At 45.0% G+C, this 15,669-nt stretch overlaps 2 protein-coding genes across 2 annotated transcripts in view; both read right to left on the reverse strand.

The window, feature by feature from the left end:
- opn7b (opsin 7, group member b) overlaps positions 1-15,669 on the reverse strand; it is a 67,910-nt gene that overhangs the window by 22,182 nt on the left and 30,059 nt on the right. The gene's annotated exons all lie outside the window — the stretch shown is intronic.
- LOC116062224 lies at positions 2,166-3,396 on the reverse strand. The gene is made up of 2 exons (XM_031316874.2): positions 2,955-3,396; positions 2,166-2,869 (listed from the first exon to the last, which is right to left on the reverse strand). Exons 1-2 carry the CDS (start codon positions 3,394-3,396, stop codon positions 2,166-2,168), a joined length of 1,146 nt encoding a protein of 381 aa, XP_031172734.2.

Genomic DNA, 15,669 nt, shown 5'->3' on the forward strand with positions numbered 1-15,669 from the left:
GGTCAATGAGATCATCAATTCGTGGGGTGGGATAAGAGTCAAACTTTGAAATTGAGTTTAGATACCTGAAGTCGATACAAAACCTTATTGTCCCATCTTTCTTCGGAACCAGCACCACAGGATTACACCACTCACTCCTAGACGGCTGGATTATCCCCAAAGAAAGCATGAGGTCAACTTCCTTCTTCAGAGACACAAGGAGGCGCTCTGGTATCCTGTAACTCATACGTCTCACAGTTGCATCTGGTTTTAATACAATGTCATGTTCAATCAGGTTTGTGCGCCCTGGATATTCTTGAAATATTTCTGGGTGAAGTAGAGCTTGTACCTGAGATTGTTGATCCTTGGACAGATGGCTTACATCCAGCTCTGCTGACACTGGCAATGGCAGATACTGGTCATCCGCCTCCTCCTCTTCCTTTACAGCCTGAATCAGGAACACCTCAGCTCTCGAGACCCACTCCTTGAGGAGGTTCACATGAAGCACCCAGCTAGAACGCTGATGTCCTGGAGTGGAGACTTGATAGGTGGTGGGCCCCAACTTCTTCTGCACCTTAAAAGGCCCCTGCCATTTTGCAAGGAGCTTACTGTCACTGGTAGGCAGCATAACCAAAACTTTCTGGCCTGGTTGAAAGCCTCTCTGTCGAGCTGACTTGTCATACCAAGTCTTTTGGTGCTTTTGGGCCTGCATCATGTGTATTTGGGCCAATTCTCCCATTCGCTGCAGTTTCTCTCTCATCTGTACAACGTAGGAGATTACATTAATGGTCCCTTCTCTCCCCTGATCTCCTCCCCAGGTGTCCCTCAATAAGGCTAGGGGACCCCTCACCTCATGACCATACAGTAGTTCAAAAGGGGAAAAACCTGTGGAAGCCTGGGGTACCTCCCTGTATGCAAAGAGGAGGTAGGGAAGCCATTGATCCCAGTCAGATCCAGTCTCATTCACAAACTTACGGAGCATTTGCTTGAGGGTCTGATTGAACCGCTCCGTCAGCCCATCTGTTTGCGGGTGGTAGGGAGTGGTGCGTACCCTCTTTATGCCAAGAAGTTGGTAAACCTGTTTCAAAAGCTTAGACATGAAATTAGTACCTTGGTCTGTTAAGATTTCACAAGGGAAACCAACTCTTGAGAAAAATTGCACCAAGGAAAAAGCCACAGTTTTTGCTTTAACTGATTTCAATGGGAAGACTTCTGGATATTTGGTTGCATAGTCTGTTACTACCAACATGAAACGGTTTCCTGTTTTGCTTTTCTCCACCGGACCAACAATGTCCATCCCAAGGCGTTCAAAGGGGATACTTATAACTGGGAGAGGTTGAAGTGGAGCTTTGGAGGGACTTTTCATTGATGTCTTTTGGCACTGAGAGCAGCTTCTACAGAACTGGGCAATGTCAGATTGCAAACCTGGCCAATAGAAATGGCGCTTGATACGAGCTGTGGTCTTGTGTTTCCCTAAGTGGCCAGCCCAGGGAATTGAGTGGCCCAAGGTAAGTACTATTTCTCGGGCTGCCTGTGGGACCACTAGCTGCTTCACCTGGCCATTCTGATGATAAAGAACCCCGTTTTGTAGGACATACTCCTTTCCCCTGTCATTAGAGTTAATCTGCTTCCTTTCTCGTGCTCTCTGCAAAAGGGTAGACAAAGTTGGATCATTTTCCTGCATTTGCATTATATCAGTAGGTATTTGAAAACCCAGGGGCATATCTGGCGTAGTCTCGGCTGGTGGTTGTATGGCCGTGCCCCGAAATTTGTCTTGCCCTCTCTGACTGCGGGTCTTATGAGCCTTCCCGGGACATGACTCAAACTCCGCATCATAGAAGGGCAAGGCACTGAGAGCTATGGAATCTGCATCCACCTGCTTAGCTTGTGCTCTAGTGACAACATTACAACTTTGAACTGGCTTTATCAAGTCATAGAGCACAGGCAGGTCTTCACCCAAAACTACAGGGAAAGGTAAGTGATCCGCAACTCCCACATTTAACAGATAAGCCTGTCCTATCTCCAGATAAATATCAGCGGTGGGGTAAGACTTCTCATCACCATGTACACAGCAAATAGGAACCGTCTCCAAGGTGCAGATAGCATTAGCTGGTACATACTTTCTCTGTACAAGGGTCTGAGTGCTGCCAGTGTCAATCAGGGCTCTGAGGTTTACCCCATTGATTTTAACACCAACCATTTTCCTGATAGTTACTTTTGGGTTCAGGGTTAACACTCTGGCGTGAAACAAAACACATCTGGGTCAGCTTGACTGGATTCTTTGGGCACATCGGTTTAATATGACCTTCCTGTCCACAAAAGTAACAAATTGGTGTTCGGTTAGGAGCTCTGGGTGGTGCATATTGGTTCTCCCTCATGGAAGGCTTACCCGCTCCTGACGCCGACCTCTGTTGGTGCTGAGGGGGTATGGGCCTGTGGCAGTCCTTGCCACCCATACTACTCCATGGCTGGCCTTTTTCCCGGGCAGCCACAAACACATCCGCAAGAGTGGCAGCTTCAGCAGCAGATTTCGGCCCATGCTCCTTTACCCAAACCTGAAGCTCAGGGGACAGCATTCTCAAGTATTGTTCCATGATCAGAACTTCACTAATTTCATGAAGTGTTTTACCTTGCGGTTGTATCCATTTGACATACAGCTCTTTCAGCCTCCCATACAGCTCCTGGGGGCTCTCCTCAGGTTCCACATGGAGGGATCTGAACCTCTGCCTGTAGGTCTCAGGGTTAATATCATACTTTTTTAGAATCGCTGATTTCACTTTATCATATTCATGAGCATCATCCATATCCATATGCACATAGGCTCCTCTGGCCTTACCAGTCAGCAGTGGAAGGAGGCGAAAAACCCAGTCCACTTTTGGCCACTGCAATTCTCTCAAAGGTAATTAGGAAATGTTCAACATCATCATTTTCTGTTAATTTTTCAAGTCTAGGCTCATAAAGAGATCGAGACTGACCTGCTGAAGACATAGTAGGGTGGACCGACTCTGTAGAGGGTGAGGCTTGAGCTCTTGGATGATTCTCATTCAAATTGTGGTCCTCAAAGGGATCCGGTACTGTGGAAGCAGGCTCGGGGACTGGAGATGTACGATCCTCGACCTCTTGCTGCAGAAGGCGAAACTGATGCTGTAGTGCCTTGAACTGGTGCTCCTGGCGTTTGGCTTGCGCTCTCCATTCTTCTTCCCGGGCCTCCTGTTGACCCGCAAATGACCGGATAATCCCTGCCAGGTCACTCAGCGTTGGCTCTCTGCCATCGTCATCCTCAACACATGATGCTCCTTTTAGTGCTTCCTCCTCCATTGCGTCTTCACCGTCCACCCGATGTCCTCTCTCTGTATGAGTTGACTCAGTCTTCTTATTCTCTGTCTGACCGCCTCTTGTCCCTCTCACTCCTCGCATGCTTCACAAAATGGAGGAAAAACAAAAATGGTGGAACAAAAAAAAAACAAAAAAAAAAACCTTGCACTCCTCAACTGGCTGATCCCACCACTGCCACCATATGTCAGGGACCCAGCAGTTAGGCAAGAGGAGTCACAAGAGGATTTCAAAAAAGGGGTTTTTTATTTTACCCACAAAATCATTACAACAAAATAAAGATAAAGTTTGGGCCCTTAAAAGAGGTCAAACAAACAAACCGAACTTAAGCTCTGAACATAACAAACTCAAAAATACAACTGACCTCCTATAAGAGAAACAAAAGGGACTTATATACTGGCTGATCAAACCAGGTTTGACACCCAGGGGAAGACTAACAATAACACTAATACATAAACTACAAATAACAAAAAAAACAACTAAACACTTATTCCAAAAGAAATATAATCTTAATTAACATTAACCGAATAAATGTACTAGATACAACACAAATCAAAACTCAAATATCTTGGGAAAAAATAAAGCTACACCCCCCCCAGACATAAGTAGTGGTAGAGTCCAATTTGGCCACCACCCCTTTAAAGCTGCTGTTGTTCCAGATGCCACCCCTTTGTCCCAGCAGCCTGCATGCCTCACTCCAGGGTGTGGAATCCGCAACACTGGTAAGCTCAAAAGAAAACCGTTATAGCAAAAAGACAATCCAAAACTAATAAAGTATATATGTAAACCAAATCCAGTGTCTTGTACATTATTTAAACTAAATAACTGTTTACAACAAAATATATAATGTGTCTGAAAATATATAGAAACCAATCTTAAGGAAAACAGCATGAACTAAGATAAATGTTAGTGTATGAAGTTACCGCCTTTAAGATGGCTGTGTGGCCACAGCTGTGGCCATCACAAGGACACACAGATAGTACCCTTCACAGGAAGTCATATCAGTTTTTAAAAGTGACACAAGCTCACTGTGAACAGCACATCACTAGAATAATTTAAAAAAACAGTGGGGGAATAAAAAATATGAGTATAATGAATATTATAACTCAGTAGTAGTTTCTAACTTGCCAGTTAGCATCAGTAGTTTTATATACTATGTTGGCTGTGAGTCAAATTCCAGGTATGGTCTCAGTTCTGACAGAGCCCCTTCATTGACACGTGTCTATTTTTGATGATGGAGTGGAATATAAACTGGAATCTAAACTGCTCCAAATGGCCTCCATTATGGCTCGCTCCCTTCATTCCTCAACCGCCCGTCACTTCCTGCTAGTTGCTACTTGGTGAGTGGGAGAAGTGAAATTGCTTTTAGAGCCACCCCATCTCTCTTCTTCCCCTCCACTGTCTCATGTCCTCATATTTCATCCTCATGGTCTCCCTCAGGGTATTCATTCATCTAGCCTCCCCCCCATTTTGATGTTATTTCTCCTAAAAACTTAGCTTTTCTCCATTTTCATCTCCCTGGAATCATTTGTTTTGCTGTGAAAGCACAGTGCACAGTTTTGCTTGTTGCAGAGAGTTGTGCACATATCAATCTATCTGACATCTCCGTGAAGAGTCCAACTGTTAATATAACATAATATAAATGTACCGAGCCGTATCAGGGCCGATCCTGGGATATTTTAAAGGAACGGTATCGGTTTGAAATTCGATCTATTCTTAACTAAACTGTACTGTGTTTTTTCCACCTCAGCCTACATACTTTACAAATTTAATCAATGTGTAGGTAAATATAAGTACCGGATACGACTTGGAATATGCAGATACCCAATATTAAAGGACCCGGGGCCAAAGAAACTTGATCAGGACATCCCTAATATAGTAAGGTGAATATTAATAAGTGAAACTATGATCTCATCTTCAAACTTAAGTAATAGAAATTATTTTAAAATAAAAAGTCATATTTAGTAAAATGAAAAGGCTCTTTCATTATTCCTTTTTCAGATGTTTTGTTGAATGAATAAATCCTTCATTTTTATTTTTCAGCAACACAGGTTGTTATGTTATGTGTATGTATGTATGTATGTATGTATGTATGTATGCATGCATGTATGTCTCTGCCTCCATTTGCTAACAATTTCATGCTCTCTCTATTCTTTTTCAGCTTCTCTCTAAATAGGAGCTTTTAGAAGTGCAATCTTGTATGTATATAATTTCCGGTGTTAACATTTAAATAGGGTAATTCAAGTATGATGACTGCATGGAATACGGAGAAGGGAAACAATTTCACTTTGATAGGTAATTTTCATGTTCAGCATTGTGTCACAAACAACAACCAGGTGTTTGATAAATCGCAAACCTCAAACCTGAATCAACAGGGGAAATTTGCTTCTGTTCATGTCTCAAAAATATGTTAACAGTTCCAGAAATGAAATGTAAAATCAAATCTTGTTACTGTTACTGAAAACATCAAAACAGGATTCTGAATAGAAATCTGAAACACAATTGGTAAGAACCTAATTTGTAGACACTGAACTGTGGGTTCAAAGCAAGGTTTAGTTTTTTCTTGTATCTTTTTGTATCCTAGTCCCCTAATTATAGTGCAGAAGTTGTCATGTTTGTTGTTAATCCTCATATCTCATCTGAAATCCACTGTTCAGCTTTTTGTGCATGTTGCTCTCAGCTCTGCAAAGCTGTATCGCAAACTGTATTCAGCCTCTTTGGTTTATCCGATTATGTACTGAAGATGAGCAATAAAATAAACAATACACTTCATCACACTTGTTTTCCCTTTGAAAACAAAGAACATAATCTGAAAATACAGCTAAATAGGCTGCTGATTGCTCATCCTATGGGGACTTCTCTAACTCTGTTTTTACATGTATTTATAACTTATTTGTTGTTGTCAAATATGTTTTGATGCAAATGTAAATGCTGCATGGATTATAAGTAGGGCTGTCAATCGATTAAAAAATTTAGTCTAATTACATACTCTGTGATTAATTAATCGAAATTAATCGCATACACAAATAACGGTGCCTGAACCGATACTTTTTAAGAAAGTAAAAAAAGGGTACTAAACAACAGTTGGTGACATTAAAGAACGGCTTGTTTATTGCTAAGGCCATATGGTCAAAATGAAATGATTTAATAATAATGTATAACAATAACAATAACTTATTTCACTAGTAAATTGCTGTTGAACGACAAAAACAACCACCAGATGGGAAAAGGACATTTACAATAACTTCAAATGCACCATGAGGCTGTAGTTTACCAGTTTTATTGAACGCTCCGTCTGTGTTATTTTTCCGACGGCAGCTACAGATTGTTACATACCGGTGTTGAATCCTCTACAGTAAAACACAGTCAAACTTTACACCGTTTAGCGTTAGCTGTCAGCATTTTAACCGTTTTTAATCCAGCTACTAGCTAGCGGTAGGCTAACATTAGCTGCTGTCGAGTATAGTGTTAACTAGCGTCACGTGCAGCGGTGTTTGTGTTGCCTGTATCGTCTGTTTCAGAGCATCAGAGAGAAGTGCAGACATATCAGTGGCTCCAGATTTTGGTAGCCAGGGTTGGCAGGAAGAAGATTTGTATAAGTAAATGTTCCAATCAATGATCCAGGCAGCACTGTCATGGACAGCTGTCCTGGGGGTGTTTGTTTTTGTCTGTTTTCCCTCTCTCCCCTTTTTTCCCTGTTTGTGTGTCTGTCTGCCGGAGGAGCGGAATCTAGGTCAAGGGGCGTGGCCGGGCGAGCGACCTACCTGCACGGCTGCTGGCTATTCTTCATCACCACTGCTCAGCTGTGACAGATTCTCTTAATTACGGCTGCAGCTTTTAGCCCCGTTGGAATCGGCATTCGGCGCCAGATCGTTTCGTTTACCATAGTGACTACATCTACACCTGTTCGCCGTTTGCCGCTGTACACAAGCCCCTCGCCTCTCAGCCGTGCCACCCTCTGCCCGGATTCCTGTGAGCATTCTACAAGCCCCTCGCCTCTCTGCCGTGCCACCCTCTGCCTGGATCCCTGTTAGCTTTCGGACACACGACATCCTTCTTCGTCCGCTGCTATCCTGACCTCGTCACCAGCGCTGCAAGCTGACCTTCCTTCGTTGATTTCTTTTGTGATCATTAATTAAAGACACTAAAAACTTTTCTCTTTGTGTTCGTGTTGTGTGCCTCTGTGTTCTGGGTCGTAGTCACAGCCATAACAGAACGATCTGGCCATGGACCCTACAGAGGCATCACACACGGTTAAGGGAGATGGCGTCCAGCACGCCATCCAGTCCCAGGGAGCTCTATTAGGACAACATGATCAGTTAATCCGTTCGCTACTAGACAATAACCAACAATTACTTAATCAAGTCTCCAAGTTAACCGCTGAAGTAGCTAATCTGTCTGCCTGCAATCTTCCTCTCCCATCTCCTCAGCCTCCCAGCCCTCCTGCCGTCTCTGCAGATATGGTGGCGAGCCTGCCTCATCGGGAACCCCCTGTAACATCGCCCGAGCCTTTCACTGGAGAACTAGATAAGTGCCGGGGATTTTTTGCTCCAGTGCGGACTGATTTTCCAGCAAAGACCAATGTCGTTCATTACGGAATCCTCCAAGGTACATTATACACTGGGGTTGCTGAGAAGGAGAGCGTTGGCTTGGGCAGAGGCGGTTTGTTCCAATCAACAGCTAGTGGGATTAACTTTTGCTGATTTTTCTTTACAGTTTTTGACCACCCTGACCATGCAGGTAATGCATCTAAGAGGCTGTTAAACCTGAGACAGGGCACGGGCAGTGTGGCGGAGTATTCAGTGGAGTTTTGGACCCTAGCCGCAGACTCCAAGTGGAACGAGGAAGCGCTACGAGGAGTTTTTGTCAATGGTTTGAGTGAATCAGTCAAAGATGAACTAACATCTAGAGATGAACCTAGTGACCTGTTTTGTCTTGTTTCCTTGGCCATCAAATTAGACAATAGGTTACGGGAGAGGCGCCGGGAGAGAAACAGCCGATCACACAATTCATGACGAGCCTTTACACCACCGACCTCCCGTACCTCACCGCCTCGGGGACGCCCCTCCTCGTCACCAGACCCCATCACCAAGCCCCGGGAAGAGCCAATGCAACTGGGTCGTGCTCGGCTTACCCCTTCAGAGCGGTTGCATCGCCTCCAGGCTGGTGAGTGTTTGTACTGCGGGACGCTTCCCACTTTCTGGCTAAATGTCCTAAGAAACCAAAAGACCAGGCTCGCTAGTTAATGTGGGTCTACTAGCGAGCCCAGAATCAGATCCCGAACCCACTATCCCCAGACTTCAAATCCCAGCATCTCTCCAATACCAATCTTTGTCTCTTCCACTGTCTATCCTAATTGACTCCGGAGCTGAGGACAATTTTATTAGCCAAGAGCTAGTTACTCGGACCGCTATTCCCATTGAGCCACTCCCAAAACCCCTCCGAGTCACTTCCCTAGACGGACGCCTCCTAACTAAAGTAACTCATCAAACCGTACCCGTTACGTTAATCTTGTCAGGCAACCATCATGAACTTATTCGTTTCAAGATTATGACCTCCTCTACCACACCTATCATCCTCGGTTACCCTTGGCTTAGTCAACACAATCCTCAAATCGACTGGATCCGTCACGTCATTCATGGATGGAGTGGCCACTGTCATTCAGAGTGTTTGGGTTCAGCTGTGCCTCCCACTCCGGGTAAACCAGTGCGCCTGATAGACCCCCCCGACCTGTCATCAGTCCCCGTGGATTACCATGACCTGGCAGAGGTTTTTAGTAAGGACAAGGCGCTCTCGTTACCCCCCCATAGGCCTTACGATTGTGCCATCGAGCTGCTTTCTGGAGCCCCTTTTCCTTCTAGCCGTCTGTATAATCTGTCCTGTTCAGAAAAAGAGGCAATGGAAAAATACATAGGCGACTCGTTAGCGGCCGGCATTATCCGCCCTTCATCGTCCCTTTTGGGAGCCGGGGTTTTTTTTGTTGACAAAAAGGACAAGAGTCTACATCCCTGTATTGATTTTCGGGGGTTGAATAAAATAACAGTAAAGAATAAATATCCCCTGCCGCTAATAAACTCGGCTTTTGAACCCCTTCAGGGGGCCACTGTTTTTTCTAAACTGGACCTTCGAAATGCCTACCACCTCGTTAGGATTCGCCAGGGAGACGAGTGGAAGACTGCGTTCAACACGCATCTGGGTCATTTTGAATATCTAGTCATGCCTTTTGGGCTTACCAATGCCCCTGCTGTCTTCCAAGCATTGGTAAATGATGTTTTGAGGGACTTTTTGGACCATTTTGTTTTTGTGCATTTGGATGATATTCTCATTTTTTCCAAGTCTCCAGGAGAGCACGTGACTCACGTTCGGCAGGTTCTTCAGCGTCTCCTGGAGAATAAACTGTATGTGAAGGCGGAGAAATGTGAGTTTCACAAGCAGTCTGTTCCGTTTTTGGGATTCATCATCGAGAAAGGACAGGTTAAGGCGGACCCCGAAAAGATCAAGGCGGTGACAGAATGGCCCACACCATCAACCCGTAAGCAACTCCAACGTTTTTTGGGTTTTGCTAATTTTTACAGAAGGTTCATTAAAGATTTCAGTTGGGTGGTCGCTCCTCTCTCTAAACTTACATCCCCCAAAGTGCCTTTTCTGTGGTCCTCTGATGCTGAGCAAGCTATGAGTGTGTTGAAAAAACTGTTTTCCACTTCACCTGTGCTTATTAACCCTGACCCTGCGTTGCAGTTCATTTTGGAGGTGGACGCTTCGGACTCTGGGGTGGGAGCCGTCCTCTCCCAACGCTCCCCCTCAGATTAGAAGCTTCACCCATGCGCCTTTTTCTTAAAAAAACTGTCACCCGCCGAGAAGAATTATGATGTGGGTAATCGCGAACTACTGGCAGTGAAGCTGGCGTTAGAGGAGTGGCGGCACTGGCTGGATGGGGCGGAGCAGCCGTTTGTGGTCTGGACGGACCATAAAAACCTGGAATTCATCCAATCCACCAAAAGACTCAACTCTCGCCAAGCCCGATGGGCTCTGTTTTTCAGCAGATTTAATTTCACTCTGACTTTCAGACCAGGGTCCCGTAACATTAAACCTGACTCTCTGTCCCGCCAGTTCTCGGATTCTGAGGAGACTGGTGAACTCGGGAACTGTCCTGTCCCCCTCCTGCGTGGTGGCTGCGGTCCAGTGGGAGATCGAGTCCCTCGTTAGAGCTGCTCAAGCCACGGACTCTGGACCCGGAGATGGACCCCCGGATCGGCTTTTTGTCCCTGAGGCGGTACGGGCTCAGGTACGGCACTGGATTCACACCTCTCGCTTCGCCTGTCACCCAGGTATGCAAAGGACTCTTACTCTGTTAAAAAGACATTTCTGGTGGCCTGTGATGGAGGCAGATGTCCGGGCGTACGTTTCGGCGTGTTCAACCTGCGCTCGGGGCAAAACATCTCATCAGCCTCCCTCGGGTCTTCTTCAGCCTCTTCTGGTTCCCAGTCGTCCCTGGTCCCATATTGCACTGGATTTTGTGACCGGTCTGCCTAAGTCTGAAGGTAATGACACTATACTTACCATCGTGGACAGATTCTCTAAATCTGTTCACTATATAGCATTACCTAAATTACCGTCTGCCAGTGAGACTACAGACCTCTTAGTCCAACATGTATTCCGTCTCCATGGAATACCTGTGGACATCGTTTCTGATAGAGGCCCACAGTTTATCTCTCGTGTGTGGAAAGTGTTCTGTGCTGCTCTGGGTGCGTCTGTTAGTCTGTCATCAGGTTTTCATCCTCAATCCAACGGACAGACGGAGAGAGCAAATCAGGATTTAGAAGCGTCTCTTCGCTGTGTGGCTGCCCAGCATCCGACTTCATGGGCCAAACACCTTCCCTGGATAGAATACGCTCACAACTCCCTTACCACCTCAGCCACTGGCCTCTCTCTTTTCGAGGTAGCCCTGGGTTTCCAGCCCCCCCTGTTTCCTGCTCAAGAGAGGGAGTTGGCGGTTCCTTCGGTCCAGGAGAACCTTCGTCGTTGCCGTAAGGTTTGGAGCGATGCCCGGGAAGCCTTGCTGCGGACCTCCGAACGGAATAAGATGGTAGCAGATAGGCACAGGACCCCTGCACCCCTGTTCCAACCTGGGCAAAAGGTATGGCTCTCTTCAAAGAATGTTCCTCTCCAGACTGAATCCCGAAAATTGGTGCCTCGATTTTTGGGACCGTTTGAGATCAAGGCCATTGTGAACCCTTCCGCGGTTCGGTTGAAACTGCCGTCGGCTATGAGGATACACCCAACTTTCCATGTTTCGCAGTTGAAGCCCGTTTCCACCAGCCCTCTGTGTCCCCCTGCGGATCCCCCGCCTCCTGCTCGCCTGATAGATGACCACCCTGCCTACACGGTTCGGAGACTCCTGGACGTCCATCGGCGGAGTAGGGGTCTTCAGTACTTGGTGGATTGGGAGGGGTATGGGGCCGAGGAGAGAACTTGGGTACCTAAACGTTTTATTCTGGACCCTCAGTTGATCAAGGACTTCCACCGTGACCACCCTGATGGACCTAGTGGGACGCCGGGTGGCGGCCGTTGAGGGGGGGGTACTGTCATGGACAGCTGTCCTGGGGGTGTTTGTTTTTGTCTGTTTTCCCTCTCTCCCCTTTTTTCCCTGTTTGTGTGTCTGTCTGCCGGAGGAGCGGAATCTAGGTCAAGGGGCGTGGCCGGGCTAGCGACCTACCTGCACGGCTGCTGGCTATTCTTCATCACCGCCGCTCAGCTGTGACAGATTCTCTTAATTACGGCTGCAGCTTTTAGCCCCATTGGAATCGGCATTCGGCGCCAGATCATTTCGTTTACCATAGTGACTACATCTACACCTGTTCGCCGTTTGCCGCTGTACACAAGCCCCTCGCCTCTCAGCCGTGCCACCCACTGCCCGGATTCCTGTGAGCATTCTACAAGCCCCTCGCCTCTCTGCCGTGCCACCCTCTGCCTGGATCCCTGTTAGCTTTTGGACACACGACATCCTTCTTCGTCCGCTGCTATCCTGACCTCGTCACCAGCGCTGCAAGCTGACCTTCCTTCGTTGATTTCTTTTGTGATCATTAATTAAAGACACTAAAAACTTTTCTCTTTGTGTTCGTGTTGTGTGCCTCTGTGTTCTGGGTCGTAGTCACAGCCATAACAAGCACATTCTCGTCTCCCTCCTTCATTTTACAGTTGAATGGTGGCTAAAACGGCTCCGGGTCAAACGTCAATATGGAATGGATTAATCTGTGTTATTTTTTTTAATGCGTTATTTTTTCTCAGATTAATTAATCGAAATGAACGTGTTATTTTGACAGCCCTAATTATAAGATAAGATAAAATAGACTTTATTAATCCCACACTGGGGAAATTCCTGTGCTAGTGACAAAGTTGTTCTGTGTGCCAGAAAGGGTTTATTTTAACCCAAACCACTATCTTTTTTTCTCTACTTAACCAAAGTAGTTTTGTTTTTTAAGAATTATCCTGGCAGAAAAGACTTTCTAGCAGAAAGCCCTGAAGGCCAACTTCTCCCATGTGTGTTTGTAGTCATTATCCTTGAATTTGTTGTGCTTTTTCCAACACTATTTTCAGAGTTTTAAAATAGCTTCTAGTACAAACTTCAGAGGCCCACTCCTTTCTTCAACCTTTACTGGAAGTGTGTTAAGCTTGCTAGCCGTGCACATACATCCCACCCACAAAGTGGGTCACAAGATCTCTATTTGATACTAATGTATCTGTTACGCGCTCCCCACCCTGCTCTCTTTTTCCTCTGTTCATCTCAGGTGTTCCTGATATCTGATTGAGGGTGGCCCTGCCCCTGGATATAAGAGAGGCTGGGAGACAGAAATCTCTATCTGAGACTGAAGCAGCTCTGACCAATGTTGTCTGCTTTTTTCTTTTTTTGTGTTTTATTGTATTGAGGATGGAGGTCTGGTAGTCTAGTTTTCACGGCTTTGTTTATGTTAGTTAGTTACTACAGTGTAGGGGGGGGTAGTTCTGGGTCCAACGGCCCTTGATGGGTTGGCTTAGGCTTCTTCCCTTCTTTTGTTCTTTTTGGCCAGACCTCCAGACTCCCATAGTTTTGGTTTAATCAACCATAGTTAAGTTGTGAATAAACTTTAATTTACTTTAATTAATCCTCGGGTTTGGTGTTATTCAATATGTTGACATTTAGCCTAAGTTGTGTTTGTTTGCTGTGGCCGTAACATTATCAAAGTAGTGTAATCTTCCAACAACAACATAAAACAAATTGATCTAATATTTCAGCTATTACGAAATACAATCTATGGGCTTAAACAGTCATCTATCACTCTCTAAAGAAAGAAGAACAAGAGCAATGGGAAGAAATGTGGATAAACTATTCCTAAGCTTGTGTCTTTTTGTGCATTCGTAGGTGAATAATGATAAGTGTGGAGCTATGTAGGTCCATCTGACTCCTCCACGCCCTGCCGTTGCTCTGCCTGAGGCTAACGCTAGCATGCTAACGCTAGCATGCTACCTCGTTCTCAATAGCAAAGCACTGCTACAACACACACACAAGTTCACCATAATCTACAAAAGAACTACTTACATGTGCGCCCTCATTTAGAAGTCTCCCAGCTAATCCTGCCTTGTAACTGACTGAAGTTGTAGAAACCAAAGCCTTTCTTTTACTGTCTATGGAGCTAGCTAGCTGACATGATTTACATCTGAGCTACTGCACATGTGCGAGTGCAATCAAAGATAGTACAGAAGAAGAAGAAGAAATGAGGTCTCACTCTGTAGCTAAAACAGAGACCAGGTGAAAAGAGGAGCTGCAGCAGTGAGAGAGAGCGGTGCAGTACAACAAAAATATGGTGTTTTTTGAAAATTAAACCATGTACACCTATTCTGGTACAACCTTAAAATACAATTATGAACCTGAAAATGAGCATAATATGGCTGTTTAAGATGTGTACATACTCAATGATTATGTGACATCACACTAGTTTGAATGCCAATCTCTATGGAGTGATATTCCTATCTTTATTCAAGAGTGCATTATTTCAATTTGAGAGCATTTCTCACTAATATTACGTTCAGATGTTGTAATAATTTCCCTCAAAACCTTGCTCTCACACTCAAATAGTCACTGCTCATGCTTGGATTTGCTGTACTTGTGCTCAAACTTTGTGCTTGGACTCAGATATTTCTCCTTGCACTCAGGCTGATTCTGCGCGCTTGGAAATCTTCTCCTCTCGGATTTTTCCTGCGCTCGGATTGTTTGTGTGACAACCCTATCAAAATTCAGCAACCAATAGAATGCCAGCTGTAGTGTTGACCAATGATATGATCAATGCCCCGTTGAGGGTGCATTTGTTTATGTTAGAACATCCGTTGCGGACGCTCCTCTGTAACCCAAGTTTATTTACCCCCGCCGTGCATCGCTTTATTATTAGTATATGTCAATAATGTGCACAGAATGGTCGACGCTCTTTCACCTGCACCCATCAGGAAACGGGAGAAAGCTTTGAAGTGGGACATATCAAGTTACGTACACAAGTAACAGTAACAGAGTAACAGGGGCGGACTGGGACAAAAATTCTGCCCTGGCACCGTAGTCACACCAGCCCACAATACCATGCAGCCCACGGCATTCACTAATTACATTTGTGTACAAATGGTGAAATAATATAAGCAGTACCTTATGTAACATATTTTTAAACATTTAATGTAAGTAACTGGCAAACAATGCTTACTACTTTTTAAAGAGCACACGTTTATAACAAATCTGTTTATGCCGTTTGTATGCTGTTACTGTCATTCTCTACAGTATGTTGTTCTTTGTTGTCACTGTCTGTCTGTTTGTCTGTATTTCTCTCTGTTTGACACTGTACATATTGTCTGTCTGGTTCTCCATCTTTTCATCTTTTTTTAACTCTAACTCTGCCATTTTAATGTCTTTATGGCTGTCTGTGATTATACTTCAGGGTTTTTCCTTGCTCAGAATTTGCCTTTGGGGGAACACATAAAGCAGGGGGGTCTGGGGGTCCTCCCCCATGAAATTTTGAGGGTAAAAGACATTTTGGGCACCAATTTATGGTAAAAATGTCTATATTTATGGCAAGGAAATCACAAAATTCTGGTGGCAGGTAACAATTTAAAATACAAAATATAATGGAATATTATAATATTCAATAGTCCAGTAAGGGGGCTTTCACGTCCGGGACATGGGCCGGACAGACAAAGTCCAGTTGTTTTATGGGCTTTATGGTAACTTTTTTCCCCCAAAGAGCACGTTTTGCTCCCAAGTTGAAAAATGTAGGATTGACTTTCAGAGGCTACTGCTTTTACTGCTAAATTGTAGAATAACACAATTATGTTATGGATACA

This window comes from Sander lucioperca, chromosome 12 (assembly GCF_008315115.2).
Source record: "Sander lucioperca isolate FBNREF2018 chromosome 12, SLUC_FBN_1.2, whole genome shotgun sequence".
NCBI classification, from domain to species: domain Eukaryota; kingdom Metazoa; phylum Chordata; class Actinopteri; order Perciformes; family Percidae; genus Sander; species Sander lucioperca.

What these genes read in the sequence shown, in the direction of transcription:
- LOC116062224 (XM_031316874.2), bottom strand. Translation starts at nt 3,396, where the DNA reads ATGCGAGGAGTGAGAGGGACAAGAGGCGGTCAGACAGAGAATAAGAAG. An exon ending in CCCTACTATGTCTTCAGCAG is followed by an intron (nt 2,870 to 2,954) that starts GTCAGTCTCGAT and finishes TACCTTTGAGAG; the next exon opens with AATTGCAGTGGCCAAAAGTG.